This window comes from Gymnogyps californianus, chromosome Z (genome assembly GCF_018139145.2).
Source record: "Gymnogyps californianus isolate 813 chromosome Z, ASM1813914v2, whole genome shotgun sequence".
Classification (NCBI taxonomy): domain Eukaryota; kingdom Metazoa; phylum Chordata; class Aves; order Accipitriformes; family Cathartidae; genus Gymnogyps; species Gymnogyps californianus.
The window spans coordinates 19,941,011-19,963,996 of NC_059500.1; the positions used below are offsets into that span (position 1 = coordinate 19,941,011).

The following is a 22,986-nucleotide window of genomic DNA, read 5'->3' on the forward strand; positions in this document are numbered from 1 at the left end:
ATATATTTAAGGTAAGCTTGATGTGTACAAAATAAAACCCTGAAGCTGATACACTTAAGCTGTGCAAAATCATGGTATTGTTACCTAAATAAATGGAGGTATTTGGAAGTGTGCAGGTATGTGCAATTAAATAGCAGATTTTCCACCATGGCAGCCCCACATAGCTTGGTAGTGTGTAGCATCACTCTTCCTTATAAGAGATTCATTCCTAGTCTATTCTTAACTGATTTGCTTGGCCCTCTCCATTGTTACCAGACCTATCACAAGACACTGTCTTGCCAAAACAGTAATGCATTGCAGGCCCATGAGGCCTCTGTTAGTGATTCTTCATGCTATTACCACTAAGTATGTTGAGACAAGCTTTGTCTGACTGATTGTAGAGATGAGATCCTTGTGGTTAAAAGGTAAAAGCCAGCTTCTCTAAATAGAAACTGAGGGTGAGTAGCCTGAAATGACAATGAACCTCCATACCATCCTGGCCATCCCCATTTCCATCCGTTCTTCTACCGCTTCTCAATATGTTATTTTTAGTTTGCTAGGAATCATCACAAAATTAAGCATGTAACTTATAACACAGACCCAGTGCAATTTAGTGCTGGATACCTTTGTCTGTAACGGGAATGGGTGATCCAAGCACGCCCTTCAGTTTCACTGTTTGTGTGTGGAACTTGATTAGAGCTTGCATCGAAGACCTCTCTTCCATTTTGACAGCTATGTGTATCTACGTGGTGGAAGGAACCAATAATGGATGCCTGATTGACTTTGGTCTAAAGTAGCCCTGTGGCTGTCCATGCTTAATCAATTACATATAAGATGTATTTTTTTGGTCAAGTACTTGGATACTTAAATAGCAATGCTAGGACGAACTCGTGTCTTGTAGCAACTTCAATACTGAACCATGCAGCAATAAAACAACAAGATAGCAGGGATTAAACTGTCAAAAATAAACATCCTTTTTCATCTTGAGTTTTCAAATCTGTTGGACTCGAGAAAAGTTTAAAAGAAATTTAATTACTGACAGTAATGTTTGCTGATAAAACTCATGCTCTGCAGTGTACAATATAGAAATATTATTTTTTCTTTCATGAGCTGAAGCTTACAAAACCTTTATTTGAAAAGCAAAGCATTATGGCTAAAATCTCTAAATATTGTTACTTGTTATTTTGCTGTGAGAGAAACCAGAGTTTCATCCACAGAGAGACTGACATGAGTAGATGAAATTCATGTCTGAGTATGGAGCCAGCTGCAGGCTGGTATATGACTTAAGTGCCACTTAAGTCCTCAGAGTAGACCTTCTGCTTATCTTCTGCACAGGGGTATTTTCACTCAGTACAAACTCTGCCTATGTTCCTTCGGTCTTTAATATCCTGATCTTATTGCTTCTGTGGACTTCTATGAATACAATTTAAAGAAAAAAAGTGATCTGTTTCTTGTGTGAGAATGTTGGAGCAAAATGAAATTATACAAATTGCCCCTTGTACTGAAGAGACATAGAAGATGTATTAAATGTGGGGAGACTTGTGATAGAGAGCCCCATGGATGTAACTCTATTTAGAAATCAGGTTCTCAGATACTCCAGAGAAGAATAGCCTAGGAAGGACTTCAACTTAAGTAAACTAAATAGCATGTAATATTATAATATTGGAGTCATTATGACTGATGGAAGATATTAGAACATAACTCTGTGAAGTAACTGGCATTACTTAAGGTGTTACCAAAACATTAGTTTGTGTTATATTTTTATTGTATATTAAATAATGTAGGATGATTCCAGCTCACAACTGAAATTTAATTCTCATATATGCTCTTAGAAATCTATCATCATGACTTGACTTACCTTAACAGAGTTGCAGTTTCTAATCACTGGCTTCGTAGGTGTTATGTACCTATGTGTGGATATATACGTGTAAACACTTTGTGACAGTAACTAAATGTGTGAACATATGTAGGCAGACATATGCATACAACATATTTAATATAAAAATCTCCATTAAAATATTATCTCATGAGGTTGAATGTGCCAAAATTAGAAAGCATGAGAAGGTATTGGGGCCAGGTGGCCTAAAGTATGCTTCTTTTTTGCATTGTAGTACAATCTTTCATTAGCTGACCCCATTTTTCTATAGGACCCTTGCTTCATTCACTGCATGATCTAGATGGTACTCAAGGAATGAGGCAGCTGTTCAACTTTCTTCTATATGTTTGACCTCCTGCCTTCCTTATCATGCAACATGCAAATTCAGCACTAAATCACTTCCTTGTGAGAACAGCATATCGCATTTGTTGCTGAAATATCTGAATGCCTCATAAGCCATAGTTAATTGATGATCATAAGACCTTCATGGGACCAGAAACAATTTTTGTTCCTATTTTGTATGTGGGAAACTAATGCACAAAGATATCTCTGCCTATACTTTGCATTGTCTTGTGGTAATCTAACTGGTATTAGCCTTAATCATACAAGTCATGCTGAAGTCACTGGCTTTGTACTGTATTGACTGTGGGACTATTTGTGAGATGTAATAGTATAATATCCTTAGTGGATGCCCTTTAAGAGGGTAAAAGGGAACTGTTGCTGCAGTAGATATTTAAGCCCTGTTGTATCTCAAGGAGTGTCCGAGCAAGGACTTCTTTCCTCAAGCTCTCAAAATTCATGCTTGTCTGTAATACAGCAATTGGACTTGCCGACTGCAACATGCAGAGTCAGGGTATCACAAGTGCAGCAGCATTTTCTTTCAGATGACAATCCCAATGTGCAATACATATATATCACAGTCAGGCTTTTCTGAGTCCTTTCAGTCTCAGACACGCCTTTGCATGTGTTTTTGTTTCAGTGTCACAGAATCAGCATCATCCATTCAGATCACTGTCTCATTCAAGCCCATTTTTTTGTGCATTGTTAAAATAAAGTTGTTTAATTCTAGTGTCAAGAAAATGGATGTTGGTATTTTTTTGGTGTCTCCCAACACTGTATTAGTTTTAAAGGCATAAAAAGGATCTTATTTACTTTTCTTGTTTTCTCCCAGTGAATGTCCCTTCGACTGTAATGGAGGCCATGTCCAGACAAGACACCCTACAGCCATTTAATAAAAGTAGCAAACTATCCCCTGCCACTCCACAGCGATCCATAGTATTTCCACAGACTCCGTGTAGCAGAAATTTTTCTCTCCTGGATAAGTCTGGGTCCATCGAGTCAGGATTTAACCAGATCAGTGTCAAAAACCAACGCGTTCTTGCAAGCCCAACTTCAACAAGCCAACTAAATTCTGAGTTCAGTGACTGGCATCTTTGGAAATGTGGGCAATGCTTTAAGACTTTCACCCAGCGGATCCTCTTACAGATGCATGTGTGTACGCAGAACCCTGACAGGTAAAGCCCAGGCTCTCTTTATTTCTGTATCTACTGATAGCCAGATCCACTGCTTTCTTCTTTTATCAAGCTGTTATCATTTCCAAAACCCAACCATTATTAGGAGGAGCCTGTACGACATAATTCATCTGCAGCTGTGTGAAGTAAGCTGATAAAAACCATTGCTTGACTTCACTATTTGTAAAACATTTGGTGCCTAAATGTGCAGATAAAAGGAAATAGCTAAGGATATAATCTTGTTTTCAGAATGGTTTGGTACATCTGATGGAGGCAACAAAATAGAAGGAAAATTTATGAATATCATAGATGGAAAAATGAGGTCAAGATAATTAAAAGTCTCTCTGTCTTCCAAAGATAATCTAACTTGCTGCTCAGTGGCTGTCACAGTCATTTCAGGGTTCACCTATAGTGTGCAATGTGTATGAACTTAATTAAGTACTAAGAGGTAATGAATTGGAATTTTTTGCTTAGTACTATTTTTCTTCAGAGCATGCAAACCCATAAATCGTGCAAAGCTGTCAAAAGGAAATACCTACTCCACTAGTGATGTGGAGGAAAACAGATGCCACTTATTCAATAAACTAATATCCACACAGAAGAAAAATGTTGACTAGATACCTCAGAGTCAAAGTTGGTTTGAAAGTTTGTCAATACAGAATTTTATGGCCGTGAACTGAGGATGAAATTTAGCTGAACAAGTGAATTAAAATTTCAGGTACTCTGACCGGTGGCACAGTAAATATAATGGAACCATTATTTATGAATCAAAGCTGGTTTATTTGACAATTTTGATAGCTGGCAGAACAAAAGACAAAAATCAAATTAATTCAATAAAAAAGGCTGCCCATGTTTTGTCTTTTCTTCATCTGTGAAGAAGGTTTGAGCAGAATAGCTGAATCCCTGGAAGGTTATTCTAAAAGCAGCATTTAATTGTGAATTACATTTAACCAAAACACTACCAAAAACTAGTCAACAGTGAGTCTGTGCGTGTGTTTGTGTGCATGTCTATGTCTCTTTGTGTACGTGGTTATCTACGTGTACACATATGCTTGTGTGATTCTGTGGGTGTGGAGATACTGGAGCATAAATCCAGTTTTCCAGGAAGAAATGTCAAGCATGCCAGAGGCAAACTAGATTCCATGCAAATCTTCAGAGCATTTAAAGAGTTGATAATATTGTGAATGCAAACGAGCCCTTTCAACATTTTCTGAATTTTATGCTGGCCTTTGCAGAAGCAAACACCATGCTAAGGAAGCTGTAGAACACAACTGCCAATTTTAAGTGCCACAATGTAGAATATAGGTCCCAAAAGGCCCACTCTCCTAAGTTTCATAGACTCTTATGTTTCCAGTAGTAAAGCATCCTAAGCATACCGTAAAGCATAAAGTGCTGCGTCAGGGAGTCTAGAAGAGGTATGTTGTGAGGCTTCCCCGTATACTTTTTCAGTGATTCATCCAACCAGGTGTGATGCCTAGATTTCATCCTTTCCTTCACTTGAACCCATGTCTTCCTTTATAAAGAACAAAGCTGCAGATAATAGTTAATGCAAGAAGAGTCTCCCCTAGTGTGGCTGTTCTGCACTCTAAGGGATAGTTAAATATTCATTTTGCCAGAGAGAGAAAATGAAGATAAGTCTATCCTACAATTAGGTCTGCCATCTTGGAGGTGAGAGAGCTGATTTTTTATTTTTATTTATTTTTATTTATTTTTATTTATTCTTATTTATTTTCTCTCAAGTATCTTGTGTCAAATATTGCCTGAAACACAGGCTGGATTTTAAGTCTTCCACCTTAGAAGTGAACACCCTCATTAGTAGGTTACTGATTCATGACGTCTTACTGTTTTGTCTCTCCCATGCCTACCTAATTTGTCCATTCAGAACAGCTTCAACAAGAAAGTGTAGAGCATTTTTAGCTCAGAATACCCTACAGCATAGTAGGAAAATTAGCTAGGTCAGAAGACAAGTTGGGTCCCCCAGGAGCAAAGAGAGCAAAGGGTGATTAGAGAAAGGACTCAGCAGATTTGGGGAGGATTGGGGTGGAAAGGAGGTAAGTAAAGACTCAGAGTTGTAAATATTGAATCCCAGAAGCTTTCAGGAAGATTTGAAACGTAATAGCTAACGCCTTTTTCTCAATATTAATACTGGCTAATTTAGCTGATTTCCTCTTTGGCTTGTTGGGTTTTGTGAATCCTGTTCTTAAAGTTTTTCTCTTGTGTTATATAGAGAGCATAAAATGAGCTTGCAACGGACGCTTAGGATCAATCTGTTGCATAAATACTAGATAATGCAGTGCTCTGTTCTGTGACACCTGTGTTCCGTCTGTACTGAAAAATGGCTTATATCTCTGTGTTTTCATTAAATAAATTGTGCAGACTCCTCATGGAGGCCAGTTTTGTAATGCCTTCTTTGTTCCCACGAGGTGTGCCATCAACCTAACTGCTGTAAAAGCATTTCCCAATAGGTATTCTTTAGAGCATTATGTGGGATGTCAGTCACATGAATCTGTTTAAGCTCACTGCAATTCATGTTTGAAACGACTAGCATAACTGTTACTGCAGATCATAACTGTCCTAGGATCTGGATTCTCATATCCCTGCTTAGAAATCATTACAGGTTGAGCTTACATCACGGGCAGCTTTTTGTCTTTTAGCGGGTACCAGTAAATCAGCTATTTAGTGATACAGTGGCTGGAAAAGAGATGTCTTTGGTTTCTTAAACGTATTGCATTTCTGCTAAGGAAAAAATCCTAAAGTGTTGTGGAAAATTTCCTGGAGACAAGAAAATACGGTATGATTTCTGAAAGAATACCTGCTTGCCAGCTTGAAGTATTGAGTGCAACTCTCTGGTTTGTATTTTCTCAACAATATCTGTAGCACCACCCGGGCTGATAAACAGCTCCCCATTTGTTGTCAGCAATTTGTGAGCACACCAGCCACTGTATCTTTGATGTGACTGAAGCAGCAGGGCCTGTCTTCTCTAGGAAATGACTTTAGACTATCTGTTCTGGCTTGGTATTTGTTTTTCAACAATGCTGATTACCTACAGCATGAGGTGCAGGGAAAACATCTGTGAATCTATACAGGAGTCCAATTCATGGACTGAAATTTGAGAAAAGCAGACTACCTGGGGCTTGAGAAATTAAAAAAAAGAAATTACTTTAAAGGCACATAGATTCAGAAAACATCTGAATGAGAGCAGACATAAAAAAAGGCCAAAATATACTTAATTCCATTAGGCAATAAGAAAGAAATGGCCCTATTTAACAGGCAGGTGATTTAATAAATAAAAATAATTTAAAAAAATGATGAATCCAAAATAGGGAGAACTATTAAAATCATCTACTGTGTTTGTTATTTTAGATTAAGATTAGGATTTTAATTTAAATTAAAGTTAACTTTAAATTATTTACTGATTTACTTATAATTTACTTCTCCCTTTCCACCAAGATTTTTTTAGCTTGCTATATTTTGTAGGGCTTCTCTTCGAACTTAATGGTAATTGGGGCTGGAGTGAGTGTGGGAGGTGAAGATTTAAATTCATCAGGATTTGAATTCTGGGACATTCTGAGCCTTTGGGACTTTTTTTAAGCCTTGCCCAGACAGCAGCAGTTTGAGCAACTATTTCTTGAAGCAGGAGTCAGAAATCTATTTTCTCTTCTGTTGCTTTTGGTTTTGTGTTTGTTTTTTTCTTCGCCCTGCTGCAGAAATTCCCAACAATCCTATCTGGAGGGGCTTCAGAAAGGGGTAACCAAAGGCCTTTGATCACAGTGAATCATTTTTAGAGCAATATTTTCAATTTTTTTTTTTTTAACAGCAACCACTTTTCTGATAATGACGCAGCCTCTTTTAATGACATCTTTCTTCTTTCTCACTATGATCACCATATTCAGGATGTATCGGTGTTGAGGGAAGGCAGATGGCTGCAGTTCCCAAGAGCTGTCTGTGGCACATTTTAATATACAATATGTACATCTGTGTGATATATATTCTCATTGATTACCATGTATTTAAACTGATAATTTGAGGGAAAACCCACTCTGTAAGTGTGTCCATGGCTGATAGATTGTGGATGTTATCTGGCCCCCGCAATTCTTGTTTACTCAAAAGATATAATTGTACTCATGTTTTGCTGTAGCACCTCAATATTAAATTGTGAGATGTATTTAAACACAGGAGCTTGAAGTTTGAAGTTGCCGATTCAATAGGTCCTTTTCTCTAAGGTCATGGCTCAGCCCATTTTGTGTTTATCTTTTTCTTTAGAGGTTCTGTGTCTTAGATCTTGATGTTCTCCCCAAGTCCATTAATTAATTTAAACATCTCCCAAAACAGACCCCAAAAAAGTAAATGTTGTGAGCAGGAGTTGTCTATTTCTGTTTATAGAGTGGCTGTGGAATACTGTTCAATTAAAGAAAACATCATGCTGAATTTAATGCTTGTTCTTGCATAATCTTTTCACAAAGGTTTGCAAACTCCCAGTACTCATATTTAATAACAACAAAGGGTGTACAGAGCAGCACCTCTCCCTGACAGCCTCAGAAGTTTGAAAATGCTTCAAGTGCACTAGCTCTCTGCTTTTGCTAGTTCCTCCACAAACATTTGTAAGAAACAATCCCAGAACTCCCAGTGGGTCCAGCTCTGCCATCCCTGCTGCTGCATGGGGTACCTGAAGTGCTCAGGGCAGTAGCCATGCTGCCTAAGGGGAACACCAATGCAGTAGAGGTTGTAGAGTCCAGAGGTAGTGAATGTAACCCACCCATGGCCACGCTAATGCTAGGGATGCTTCTATGTGCAAGCTAGCAGTATCCTTAGGTGTCACTTTGTTCTCCAGCCTCTTAGTTCAACTTGCTAGAAGAAGGCATCCCTCCAAAATACCTTTCCATTAGGACAACTGTGACCTAACTTGTCTGACTGCAGCTGTGCTCTTAATGCTGTGTGTTGTATGAAGGCCTGGTCCTGAAAGCTGATGCTGGCCCCATTTCAACGTGCCCTGCTGTCATTTTTTTGCAGAAGCTGCGTGTCCTGGTTTCGGCTGGGACAGAGTTAACTCTCTTCTTAGTAGCTGGTACAGTGCTGGGTTTTGGATTTAGTGTGAGAATAATGTTGATAACACACTGATGTTTTAGTTGTTGCTAAGTAGCGCTTATCCTAAGTTAATGATTTTTCAGTTTCCCATGCTCTGCCAGCAAGCAGGTCTACAAGAAGCTGGGAGGGAGCATAGCCAGGACAGCTGACCCGAACTAGCCAAGGGATATTTCATAGCATAGAACGCTATACCCAGTATATAAACAGGGGGGAGTTGGCCAGGAGGGGCGGATTGCTGCTCAGGCATCAGTCAGCGTGTGGTGAGCAATTACATTGTGCATCACAGTTTTTTTTCCTCCCCCCCCCTTCTTTTTTTTGTTATATTCCTTTTCATTACTATTATTATTATTATTATTATTATATTTCATTATTATTATTATTGTTAGTGTCATATTTTACTTTAGTTATTAAACAGTTCTTATCTCAACCCACAAGTTTTACCTTCTTTCCCAGTTCTCCTCCCCATCCCACTAGGAGTTGGGGGGAGTGAGGGAGTGGCTGCATGGTGCTTAGCTGCTGGCTGGGGTTAAACCACAACACTGTGGTGCGACAGCCTTCCCCCTATCACGCCATGAAACCCTGCCCTGGGTTCAATGGAGACCTGCGTCCCACACTTTGAGACCCTGACATCAATCAAGTTGTTTTTTCACTTCTTCTTAGTCCTCAATAAGGAGAAAAGCACTTTCAACCATATGTCAGGCTCTCTTCTTTCAGCTGGTGCTTTTCTAGCTTTTTCTAAGGGGAAAAAATTAGAGCAATGTGCTATTTTGTCTCCCTGATCTAACAGTGTTTCAATGATAGAGTTAGAGATATTCAGGAACTCCCCATTACAAGCAGCTCCTCTTCTAAGGATTGCACTGGGATTCCACATGCCCCTTGAAAACAGCAAATTCACTTCTGAAGAGGCCTCACTAGAAACCTGTTCACCATAAAGAAAAGAATTTGAAAATTCAGTGGAAAATAATTATAAGATTTTTCAGGATTCTAATAATTCAGACCATGAATTATTTGTGATGTAGAAAATAAGTTTGTATTGGCTGGATGTACTTAGAAGTCAGGAGTTGGAAAGTATATTGTTCTAGCAGAGGAATAGTACAAGATAAATAATTAAAGGCTATGTCACTTTTACTAAATGAAAATCTAAAAAGAATCAATCTAAATGTACAGTCGTCTGTCAGCAGCTATTCCAGGTGCAAAGATATGGATTTTTCTATTGTTATCCCTTAACGTGCTTTGTGCACGTTAAGGGATTGCCATCCCCTGCGCAAGACATGAGCTTTGGTGAGGTTCAATAAACCTCACAGGGAACGCGTTTTTTTTACTGGTCCTATATATGATGTAGTTTCACCCAGAGAAAATCAGCTACAAAAGTGAGAAAACTGTAAGATGGGAAAAGACATCACCAAACAGCAAAATCATTTAAGAGATTCTCTAAATTAGGGAGCAAAAAGTATTCTTGTCTGGTTTCATTTTGAAAATGTAACTTGAAAAACTTGGAAAAGCTCAAAATCTAAATAACTACAAACCCTGAAAACTATTACATTACAGTTACTCCTTTCTGAATTTCACTTTAAATGGCCTGTGTTCCTATAGTGGCCATCATATAGTCAGGGACTCTAGAAAAAGCTGGTGGACTCTACATGTTAGTAAACCTGGATAGCTGATTGATGGTGCATGGGGTTAATGACAACAGTGTAATTTTTCTAACAGGAGAATTTGCTTCTAAGTAAGTAGATTTCCTTTCTTTAAGCTCAGACAGGAAGACAGAGAACTATAAAAATATGTAGCTACGTGTTTAATGAAAAACATTAGAACTGCTTTTGATGGCTCTCAGCACATCATTTTCATCTGCACATTGCTATACATCAGTTTAGCTGTTCTTAAATGTAACTTAAAAATTCTATATGAGAAGATTTTGATCAGGCTTGATTTACACCTGGAAGGGCCTACAAGATCCTTTGTAGAAAATGCAATGATGGAGACATACAAGACTATATTGTTTCTGGTACATGATAGCTGGAGAACAAATTTTTATAGAAAAAAATATTTCTTCAGATAGTCAGCATGTACTCTGAGGCCCTGGTACACCTGTTTCATCAAAGTGATTACTTTCTTGCTTGCAAAGCTGCCTGTACATCTGCAAAGGAATCTTTTAGTTACGTAGGCTTTCACATATGAAGTGACTGACATCCATTTTGTTTGAACAATAATTTTCTGGAGCATCAACACACATCTGGGATGTGACACAGCTATGCTTGTATCCACATGGATACCTTGAAGCTCAAGAAGGTACAATATGTTCTTGGTTATTCCAGTGGAAATAAGTTTTTCTGGGCTGGGACTGCATTCAGTTTAGCAGCACATGTTGAAAATACAGCCTATGAAGACCACCATTTTTGTTGCTATGTCCCTGTTCCTTCTGTCTGCAAACCTCTGCTATAAAGAGGTCACGATCTTAATTCATTGTCCCAGTCCAGACCAAAGTGATGGCAGAAGACATAACCGCTACATCAAAGACAGGCCTGCTCTGCCTGTGTCAATGTATTCACTGAACTGAGCATCGGTCATGTTCAGTCCTTCTGCACCACTTTCATTTTTTTTAAAAACAACATATTGATTTTATTTTCTGCCAAGAAAAATTTCTCAGCACAGTAAAATGGTTACAAGAGAACAAAATGATAACTTTTATACTTATTGAATGACTTTTTTTGCTCTTAGAAAAAATAGTAGTATCCAAAAGTTGTCAAAATTTGGCATATTTGAATCTGCAATAGTGCAAATTAGATACAGCATTTTTAAATTGTTATAGTATTTCAATGCATTTATAGGCTTTCTTTCTAAAACGAGCTTTGTTTAATGTGTGCCATGAATCTAGCTTGAAAAAATTACTTATTCTGCCCATTTCAGTATTAATCAGAATTGCCTGTTTATAAACTGGACAAATGCATCCCCTGCAAAAAGAAGGGTAACTTCTTTAATAGTTGTTCTCCCAAGATATGAATGAACGGAAAAAATACAGTTAAAGTGATATAACAATACGTGATTTTTTACAGGACTCTTTTTCTTGAGTGAAATGTATTCTGAGTACATATTTTAATATCCTTTGTAAACAAGAAATTTGTTTTGAGCTAATGTGGGGGGTAAAAACATTCTACTTGGCATCACAATGTTCATTTACAACTAGTTTGGAATTTTGAGTATTTATAGACAAGTCATGGTGTGACTTTTCACTGTACGAAATTAATCACTTTGACTGTTAAAAAAATAAAAGATTAATTGGTTTTATGTAGTGTTATATCATTTATTGTGGTAGCTGTTAAAAATAGATAACCAGAGGCTAATAGATGTTAATGGTCCCTTTCACTATTAAAAAATCAATATTTCTTGGATACAGAATATCTTAATGTGTTCTTTTTGCTTAAAAGTGTTTGATTTGAAAATACCCAAACAAATAAGTCTGCATTCACAAATGATCTTTGTTTTACCAGCACTTGAATTTTCATGTCAAGTCTGATAAATGTTTTCTGTGCAAATTAATTGTGCACTTCAAGAAAGGAGAAAACTGGGCATGCTACTACTTGTCTTCCAATAAGAAAAACAGATATTCAGTACTTATTTTTTTCTTAAAATATTATTTTACATATATTCATGTATTTTTTTAAGGGCAACATCATCAAGGTTAAGTAACCTTTCCACAGCTTTTATATATTTCTTTCAAACTTGTGGGAGAGCAGTTAGATTTTCAAATATAAGTAATTAAAATTGTAAGCTATTGAGTTATTGACCAATACTGAGCTATTAATCAAGCTAAAAAATTCTACAATCAGGGTTCAGTGCTCTGAAGCACTGTAAAATAATAGTATTTGTGTTCAGTGATGCAAGTAGCCACAATTAAGCAGTTCACTTGACAAATGAGATAGTTCACTTTATTTTGCACTTAATTGAATTGTACATGCTTGGTCACCATTGTCTCCTTCCCTTTAGTTTTGGTTTCTAGCCATTTAAACATACACATTTATTAAAGAGAGAGCAATTAAGTTGCTGTTGACCATTGGCTCTAGAAATGCAGACATTAAGAGCTGTGCCTTAAAATGTTGTGCAGGGTAAAAATCATTAATATCCCTCCAGAAAAATTCTTAATTTTCTTAACAAAAAGTCTGATGAGCATGTAGGACTCTGTCACTAACTTAAATCAAATCTAAAAAGGAAAAAAATCCTGTAGGATGTTGATATTAAGTCACTTTTACCAAACAGAAATATATAGACATTTTTTCTTCACATTTTGTTTTAGTTAGCAATGGTATTTGCATTTCAGCAGTCCTGTCTCACCTTGCTGTCTTGTATCCTTTTCTCTCTATGTTTGCAGTCTGTTTGTTATGATTCTGAATTTGTAACGTATCAGTCAGTTTTGTTTGTTTGTTATGTTTGTTCTTAATAAACTGTGGTGTTGAAAACCTAAGTTCTGGGTTTCATTTCAAGATCACAAGAACAGCATTTTCAGTCTGGATGGGAGAAACGTGTTAATTAAATGCAAATATTTTCAATAGCAGTAAGAAAATAGAAAGGTAATCATAACATAGTGGTTATTTTTTCCAATGTATCTCATTGCAAAATGTGATCTTAAAAAACCTAGATTCCTCCAAAGCAATATGAAGAATTTAATTGTGAACAGTCACAGAATCCACCTAGGATATAGGCATAACAATCAGACATGCATTTGTAGATAAGACTGTAGCTGGCACCAACAGACAGAGGATTTCATGAGTCTCTTAGCTCTGATGTGTGAGGAGTTTTTTGTGACTAAGGAGTACCATGTTGAGTTTGAGAGAAATAAGGCAGGCATATGAGAAGTGCAGGCTCGCTAGCTTGCTGAATTGTGTTTTGTGGAGCATGATGCCCACAGACTCTCAGTTAATTCCTGCACAAGCATTGCACATTTGCTAAAGAAATCATGAAGTTTTGTGTATGTGTCTCCCAAGAAAGCCCCAGAGAAGTGCACCTGCAGTTCTCTTTGGAAATTACTGGGAAGATCAGATGTTCCTGCCCTATGGTTTCCTGCTCATGTCAATAGAAAACACTGACGACACGGTATTTCTCTTTCCCATTGCAGGCCCTACCAGTGTGGTCACTGCTCCCAGTCCTTCTCCCAACCTTCAGAGCTGAGGAACCACGTAGTTACGCACTCCAGCGACAGGCCTTTCAAGTGTGGCTACTGTGGTCGTGCCTTTGCTGGTGCCACAACACTCAACAATCACATCCGGACACACACCGGGGAAAAGCCCTTCAAGTAAGTACTTGAAGCCCGCAGCCTTTGCCAGCTGAGATTAGAGAGGGAAATGCATCTCTGCTGTTCACTAGCATCACTGCTCCTTACCAGCACGTGGCCAAGGTTCCCTTGAAAGCCAAGGTCAGATCACCAAATAAAACCGTTAGTGGTGTGGCTAAAATCAGAATTAAACCAGGCTTGGTTTTGGGTGCCTTGCAAGCCCTGAGCAATTTTCTCTCCTCTGATGAGAACTTGATTGTTTTAATTAAATGACAAGCTGCTGCCAGACAACCATAGCTGAAAATACACTCAAGACTGGGACAGGCTATGCCGTAAGAACATTAACATGATTCTTTGATGTCTATATGCTGAGGTAGATGGAGCTTCACATAAAAGCTAATTTGAATCTGGTTAAATAGGGAGGAGAAATATGCATCTTTTTTTAGTCTCGGAATCACTGCATAGAAAATGCAATTCTTGCTTGTGGCATAAGTTTGGTAAGATCATAATAATAAATTGATAGTGTTCAGCTGTCCAAGATATAAGAAAAAAAAAGAAGTCACCTGGTCAAGATGTTTTTTGATTAAACAGACTCTGCTTATTTCTGCAGTTTCTGTTCACTGAAATTAAAGCCAAGCATACACCTGAGTCTCAGACATTTTCCCTCTATGCTCACCTCCAGCCATAGTACAGCTGATCCAGGTGGATTATACCTTCTGTTGTGCAAGACTCTGCCTACCTAGCAGGAGATGTTCTCCAGGACAGAATACAAGTTTTCTGTATCTGTGTCTGTGCCTTTGCTGAACTGACAGGCACAAATTTTATGGCTATTGTACCTGGAACAATCCCAATTTGGAAAAAAAAAAGTATTAATATCAATGTATAATGTATTGATATCACTTCTTTTGGAAGCTACCTGATGTTCCTAGGACAAATGGTGTAGAATAAGTGTAGAAGAAGGTGTGTGTCTCTCCCAGTTCTCCAAAGACTGTATGTCCTCCGTCTACTTTTCTCCATTTGTCTTTCTTTTTCTACTTCTGCCGTACTGTGCTCTCGGTCTGGTTAATGTAAGAGAGCTCAGCCATGGGGCCTGTCAGAACCCCTCATAACAAGCTCAGTAGAGATACCAGTAGAGATGCTTTGCCTCCATATATGGTTGAAAGGAAGCATGGCCTCCATACATGTCTCTGCTGGGGGCAAGGGGACAGAACCAGGAACCAAATACTGCAAATATAGTACAGAAGAGCTTGCATACCAGAAATCATGGCTAGGATAGTGTTGTAGGTGGCAAAACACGGAAACTCAGAGCATCTAAACATCAACTCCTCTAGAGCCTGTCTGTTGAATGCTCAGAGCCCATAGAAAGTGAGCCAAAAATAGTGTAAGCAATCAGATTGATTTTATCTAGTTGCTGTGTAAATAGATTTTAGTAATTAATGGAAGAGGTTTCCGGGTCAAAATGGAAAATAGATTTCTTTTAATGTTAAGGTGTTACTTATGTGTAACCTTGTTGACTCCACTTAATTTTTTTCCTTAACATCCTGTTTTTGTCATGTTTCCAATAGATCTGCTATTTTGCCCCATTTAGAGTCATTATTTTTCCCCTTTGGTTTAGACATTTTTTTCCCGTTTTCCAAAATGATCTTGACTATGGCATGATTTCATTTGTGAAAGGGCTTAATGTATGTGCTACAATTAGCCAGTGGTCTGGGATCTGTTTGTTTGTTTTGCCCTGCTTATGCAGAAGTATTTAAGTATTCCGGGATGTATCTGCCCATTCTTAAAGCTGCAGGGCAGAGCAACAAAAAATGTGGATGCTTTGTACTGCTTCTTTATGGTGTATGGCATAATTTCAATCTTGTAAGATTTTTATTTAGTTTCTTCCTTAAACTCAAGAAACAGTAGTACCAATCTCTCTCTGGAAGACTTGTTGAAGACTTACTTGCAGTAAGCTGACTGGTAATTTCGCATAAAGCTAAAACTGGAGCTGCAGATCTTCCCATCCCTGCTAGTCAGATAAGGGGACACATACGCCCTGATCCTGCAAGCTGTTCAAAAGGGCAGATTTGCCTCCCATGCGGGACTGCTTGCATTTGAGAGAAGCGGGGCAGAAAACTTATCCAGAAATTGATCCACCCTCTCTGCTGGAGGAAGGAGAGATAGCTGCAGCTCATCTTTATGTCTCATCACCACTTAGATCCTCCTTTGAAAAGGAGGGGTCCAAGACCTGGTATTAAGTAAGCTTAGGAAAAAGCCTCAACAAATTCTGGTAAACAAGAACCATAAATGCGACAAACAAGATTTCTGTCTCTTAATCATGCAATTCAGATTTCAATGTTTGTTTACAAAGGGATTTTGAATGTACATTTTCCAAAAAAAGTGCAAAATTGAAAAGTCCATTGAGATAGAGTGTCTGTACCTCAAAAAAATCTACACTTGTGGTAAAGTACATAGTTCTGTTGAATAATATTTTTACTATTAGTAAGAAAAACCATGCATGGATAGTGCTAAATTACTTAAATTCTAGCGAAGTTATTTTTAAAATAACAGGCATAATTGTAAAAGTATTACTGAGTTCAATTTTGTAGGTGAAAATGGGCAGTCAGTTGGACAGCTAACTTGCATCTACTGTGAATGCAATCTCACTGTTTCTAATACAGTAAGGCAGTTATGTTTGTAATTGGTATTTGGACAAATTACAGTGTGCATGGATTAAGCAGGCAATGTCAAACACTAAGTGCACGTTTGTATGCATATTATTTTCAGCATGTGGTTTTAAAGATGGTGAACATAGGGTGACAATATTTTAAAATATTTCAGATTAATTGTTATTTAAGAGGAAGGCTGTGATTGGCTGAAATGCTTTTTCTGTGAGAAGGCGCTTTCTTTGTAGGTCCTGGGTAACTTTGGATGTATAGTGGAAGACTTTTCTATTTGCTTTTCATTACAGATAACAATGCTAAGTGAGGTTATCTGTAGTCAAAGCTTTAGCTGCATTGCCTGGACTGCAGGTCCAGTTAGAAGGGATTTCTTTTCATGTCATCACAAGCTATCAAGTCAGCCTCACCACTGTAAAGTTTTTGTGTATTCTTATCTTACTGAAGTCTCCGCTATGGCTGCTAGTCTGGGAACAAAGCTCTTAAGTAAATTAAAAGGTAGGAGGAAAAGGAAAATTACTGGCCATCCCCATTTTCTTAAATTCTTCCCCTCCAGTCTCTTCCATTTCAGCAAAATTAAAGAATAGTTAAGGGACTTGCCTGCAGAATCAGGGTTACGCAAACATCTAATATTCGGGAGTCAACCAAAAAGAATTAGAGGAAAGATTCTTTCAGATTGGGATAACCCAGGTGTTTTTCAATGTTTCTTACTGAAATGCAAAACTGGGGAATGTTCATTTCAGGTTGAATATAGATGTTGTACCTGCAGTGACATCTCAGCTTTGTCCTTTTTTTGTTTTTTTTTTTTTAACCCTTTCAAATGAGTTTAAAATGTAGTGTTAAATGTAGTTCTTGAACGAAACCTTAAAATGTTTATTTTGAAAATATCAAATGAAGATATTTTTTCCTAAATTAGAACCTCAGAATTTTCTTCACCCAAGGTCTTTCACAGAGGTTGACATAAACTTGTGAATTAAACCAATCCTGTCTATAATCCTCCATGTCAGTATTTTGAAAGCACTGTGAAGCAAACAAGCAGACCAGTGACAATGAGGGCTATCTAACCAAACTCGGAAAACCCAGTACCTTAGAAATATCCAAAACCCATTGTTGTTCATATTATTTGTGACTTTAAGAACCATTTTGTTTACCACCCCCACTCAAGCAAATCACACAGGGAAACCTTGTGGTAGAATGAAGTCTTGTGTTTGATGAGATTGAATGTTGTAGTACAACATTGCTCCTTACAATTAAAATGAAGGCGCACACACATTGTAAAAAAAGATAACATGGATCCAGTTTTCACTGGTGGCATCTAGTTGTGTGAGGACTTTTAAATTGCTTCTTTGGATCTACATTGGTCAGGGGCTGTTTAAATTACTCTCAAATGCCATCAGATGTCTTAAGTGGAAATTAAGTGGTCTCTCAGTTAATAGGTACCATTATTGCCAATACTTGTATCTACACTTCAGGCTTAACCAAAAATTTGGTGTATGTCTAATAGCTGGGCTTGGGCTCAGCCCCATGGCTACTTTGTAAGTGGTCACATAAGAGGTGGACTCTTTTTCGTTTCTGACTGTTTTGGCTGCTATTCAACCTTCCAACACAACATTAAACGTGTGGCTTGTAGTATAGAAACATGCACACACAAACATGCACACACATGCTTACCAGTCTCATAGACACAGGTCATTGCAGTGGTTATTCTGCTATGACACGCTGGGAAAGGATGGTTGATAGAGGGAAAGAGTACATCATAATTCAAAAGAAAAAATATTGCTGCTTTTCCTCCCATTCTTACCTACTGTGAGATAGTTATGCTGACTGCTGTGGCACTATTATCTTCACCTTTCCTATCAGTCTGTATCTGGCAACAACTCCTCTGGACCACATTGAAAAGACAAGTCAGAGGCCTAATACAGGTCCCTGTCTGTAAGCCAGGTACTTACATATCCAAAACTATAGTCCTGAAAACACTATCCACACCCTTTGCAAGTGCTTAGAAAATACTAGGCACCTGGGGTACTATCTGAAGGTTACTCAGGTACATGAGAAAGCCAGGGGAATTAGGTGCCTTGCCAAAGGCTTTATGCTGACTTTTGCCCAAGGGCTGTATACTGCAGGCAGCACAGCCCGACCAGCAGCAACACTTGGCACCCACGTCCCTCCTGCCCAAAGGGTAGATGCTTGTAGCAAGAGACTTATTCTTTTCTGGTCTCTCTTTAGCATCCTTCTTTCCTGTGTCTGTTTGAAAGTGTCCCAGAAGAGCCTGTAGCTGGGAAGTTAGAGCACTCTCACGGCAGAAGCAGTTTGTGGATAAAGGACAGGAACTCGCATTTTAAAGAAAGACAGCGAACCTTTCTCTGTGCTTTCAAGAGCAATGCAAGGTGCTGAGTGAATGCAGTGCCCAGCTCTAGCCTCCCAGGCAAGCTCCAGAAAGGGTAAGGAGGCCTGCCACAGCTTCATCATCAGCGGTTTTAATGAGTAACTCTGTCTTTTGATGACCTTATATATAGTCTTTCTCTGAGTCACATATGGCCCCTAGGCATCCCGATATAGTATATTTCATTTATTTGGCCAGGCACTTAGAAGTCAGGTGTTGTTACACTTGATTTTGTAGGTTATTTTGTAACTGTACCACTGACAGCTTGGTCAGGCAAGTATCCAAACCTCCTATTACTCAGCAAGCAAAGTGCTTGTCTTTGTGGACATCAAAATAACAAAACTATCAAGTTCAAGTAGATGGCAATATCTCATACAGAGTAAGTTAACCCCCCAGCCTTAAAATTGATTCTAATGCCTCTGTGATAGATAGATAGATATATATATGTATATAAAAATAATACCATAATTTGCCAGTTTGTCAGGCAATGAAAGGTAGTATATTTTGACACACTAATCCAGTAACTAATCAGTTTTCTAATAAACAATCAGCAGTACACTAATGTGTCATCAGCACTTCAGGAGCTCTGGAGAGTGGATGATCTGCACATAGACGTTAATGAATACCCCAAAAATCATTAAGTAATCAATACTTGTGAGTTATTTTCATTGAGCTGATAGGTCTGATACATTAAAGCTGACATTTTACATTTGTCAAGATCACAGTGCAGTTTTTAACAGTGGAACAGGCTGCTAAAAATATTCTATGAAAGACAATCAAAGAAACACAACTTAAAAGTGTTGACATTTTAGATTGGTACAGTAGCTTGGATGAATGACTCTGTAATGTCTGTGCTAAATGTTCCTGAAGCAGAACTTTCTTACTAAAAATTACTAATGTGAAGAACATTCCACAATTATGCATGTGTGTAAATATCTTTCTTTTCTCTTTTTTTTTGTAAGCGCCTAGATCAGTGACAGTTCACTTTCTATCATTCACATCAGCGAAGACAGAAAGATGAATATGAATTAGCTGAGCCCTTTGTTTTCCTCACTTCTCCTTTGAAGGTGAAGAATTCATTGTAGTGATGCTTTTATGATAATCTTCTTTGAAGATAAAACATCGCACAGCACCATTAAATCAAAGGTGGCTTTTGGAGCAAGCGCCATACAAGAAGAATCTGCTGCATCCATATTTGCGACTCATCAAACACCCCTATCTAGTGTTCAGAATGCAAATTAAGAGGGCAGTATTTGGGAGATTAAATACAATATATTCTCTTTCAGAGCAGGGATAGGGGATTCATTCCAAGCTAGCAATAACCCTCATCCTATCCCCTCCGAAGTTCAATGGCTTTGTTCATTTGTTCACACGTTATTTTTGTTGCAGATTATGGTTCTCTAAAGACAGGACAGCGTAGAAAGAGAGACGACGTAAAAGACAGTGAAGCAAACACTGGTGACTGTTATGAGTTCTTGCTCAACCCACAGATTTCTCAAATAGTGTGGATGTTTTCAGATAATTAAGTAACCACTAACTCTATGTGCTTTTTAAAAATGAACCCCACTGCATAGTCATATCAGCTAAACAAAGAGTTTTCTCTTGTTCTAGCACTGAACGATTATTGCGTTGTGATTTCTCTTCCTCCAATAGGCAATTGTGGATTTTAAATTAGCAGAAGGTGAAATTCTATTTGTCATCAATTTCTCCTAGGGGTTACAGAGCAGAAAACTGCAGACAAGCTGCTTCTTTGATGGCTCACTCCTAAAAATCTCTTTTTGTTCTTTATCTATTTGAACTGACAGTGATCAGAGCTACAGCAGGACAGGCCTCTCTGGAGAAATCACCTTCCCCCTGTCTATTGACAGATTCCTCTGTTCTGAATCAGACAGGCCTTGTCCCATCATAGGCATCAAGGCCTTGGAAGTAGCCACCAATTAAACCTCTTGAGCCAGTAAAATCTGAAGCCACTTTTGAGTGTCTGTTCTGATTAGGCAGGATGAGACAAAGCCCGTGACGCCCCCCCGAGCAGCTCCCTGGTCTTAATTTTCTCTCTTGCCTTCACCAGGTGCGAGAGGTGTGAGAGGAGCTTCACACAAGCCACCCAGCTGAGTCGACACCAGAGGATGCCCAATGAGTGCAAGCCAATAACAGAGAGCACAGAATCAATTGAAGTGGATTAACTGATTGACTGGTTGGAATTAAACTGCAAGGAAAGTCATGATTAAATGTCACGGACACTTAAGCAAAACCAAAGATTTCCTCTGAGCAACTTTCAATCAGTCCCAGAAAACCAAAAGCAGTAATAAAATAAGTAAGATGTTAAGAGATATTGATCCTGGCGTGGAAGTGAGACCAGGAAAGAGATTATTTATTTATGACTAGGGATGAGTCTTATTTCAATTGACAAGTTACTTGGGACTGTTAACATTTCAAGTCCTGCTATGTATTGCTTTAATTCTAAAAGCCTTTATAATTGTTATTTAATGCCAAAGTGAGGAATCTCAAGGGTTCTTCTGCCCATAGTTATGACTGAGAATGCACATGGACTTGTTTATTGTTGCACCTTTTTTTGTAGCATGACTCAAAGGACCCAGATGTAATCCATACATTTGGCTGGGCTGGGCTAAGTTGATCTTGACATGGCTATAATAGAAATTGCTGTGTGGGACGGGAAGTGATCAAGAGCTATATCTGGGTCAGTTTCAGCCTCCTCAGACCAAAGGGCATTTCATTTCCATAGTCTCATGCCTCACACTGTGTGCACTTTTCATGCAAGTAGTTTCATTCAACAGCATTGCGTTGGCATAGATATTCTGGGAAAAAAAAGGAAAAAAAAAGAAAAAAAAAGAAAAAAAAAGGAATGTTGTATATCTGCAAATATACATTATATAAAGAAGCCAGTGGGAAAACTATGTTAAACTAATAGACCTCTCAAATTCAGCCTAATAGCTATGAAAGACAGATGTGGTAGAAAGTATTTTAAATGTTTAAGATTCCAGTCTATGGGTAAATCGTATTATGAGGAGCAAAAAATCAAGATGATGTTTTTTGTTTAGGTGATTGATTAAGTAGCTTGCTGATTTCTAGGAAAACTAATCAGAAATCCAAGCTGTAGTCCACTGATATTTTTACTCCGTTGGTTTGGATCAAATTGAAAATGCTCCTGTATTAGATGAAACTTTAAACATACTTGGACTGAGTTTCAAAACAAAAGCTAAATCTGAACTCAGATACTTTGTAAATGACTTGGAGGCTTCATAGTATTCACTTCATGGAAATCTGCCTGGTACATTTGTGAATGTACTTGTGAAAGGAAGCCAAAATATTCCAAACATCAATGTAAAAAGCTCAGATGTTATTACATTGGTTCAATTTAACAACTTCCATATTGGTTTTTTTCAAGCTTTTATCCTTGATGTATTTCTGATTTCATGATTTTGTCTACTCAAAGAATGGTTTTCACTTTTAGAGACCAACAGTGTTTGTTTATATGTTGATTGTCTTGATGCTAGAGCTGTAGTTTGATAAAAATGTAAAAAAAAAAAAAAAAAAAAAAAACCACAAAAAAAAAGAAAAAAAATCCAAAAAAACAAAACCAAACCACCACCACCAAGAAGCAAAACCTAAACAGTTCTGAGGTCATGCTATATCACAAGGTAAAACTGTAAAATAAATTTGTGGAGATTATGGGGATTAAAACAGATTCATTCAGTTTTGCACCAAAACTGAAGTGCTGGGTGGCTCATAAGGGCTCAGTTGATTAAATTAAATATTTTAAAAACATTTATGGGGATGATTTTAAATATGTAGAGAATTAAGTATCCAATTCTGTGAAGGGCTAGACAGAATCAGCTACAAATTTAATAACAGGTTCAGACCATTTATGAATTCTGCAAAGAGCTCAAGCAGAAGAAGAGTGTACAGTAAAATTCAAACACGTTTAAAAGGAATTTAAAAGCTAAGACATCCTTACTTCAGGATGTTTTTTTATTACATTGCAGAAACTGCACTGCAGAATCTGGAGTTTCCAAAGCTTTGCAGGGAATTACTTCAGGAGTTACTGTATTTGTGTTTGGCCATAAAAAATGTAAAATATTGTGGAAAAAAAAGATTTTTTTATCATTGTTCTAGCAAGTACCAGATTATCTCATAAAGAGGCTTTGGCCCTGCGAGTTTTTCAGCTCTGTTTCTCAATGCAGAGATACGGGGAGTAAGCGATTCTGTCG

The 22,986-nt window shown here is 37.9% G+C and overlaps 1 protein-coding gene across 1 annotated transcript in view; it reads left to right on the forward strand.

Annotated features, from left to right (window-relative positions):
* The window catches only part of PRDM6 (PR/SET domain 6), a 73,429-nt gene extending 52,489 nt beyond the window's left edge, over positions 1 to 20,940 (forward strand). Inside the window, exons 5-7 of the mRNA XM_050913555.1 lie at positions 3,027 to 3,369; positions 13,562 to 13,738; positions 20,826 to 20,940. Of these exons, the coding sequence (XP_050769512.1) occupies positions 3,027 to 3,369; positions 13,562 to 13,738; positions 20,826 to 20,940 (635 nt within the window). The remainder of the gene's footprint in view (positions 1 to 3,026; positions 3,370 to 13,561; positions 13,739 to 20,825) is intronic.
* The last annotated feature ends 2,046 nt before the right edge of the window (positions 20,941 to 22,986 follow it).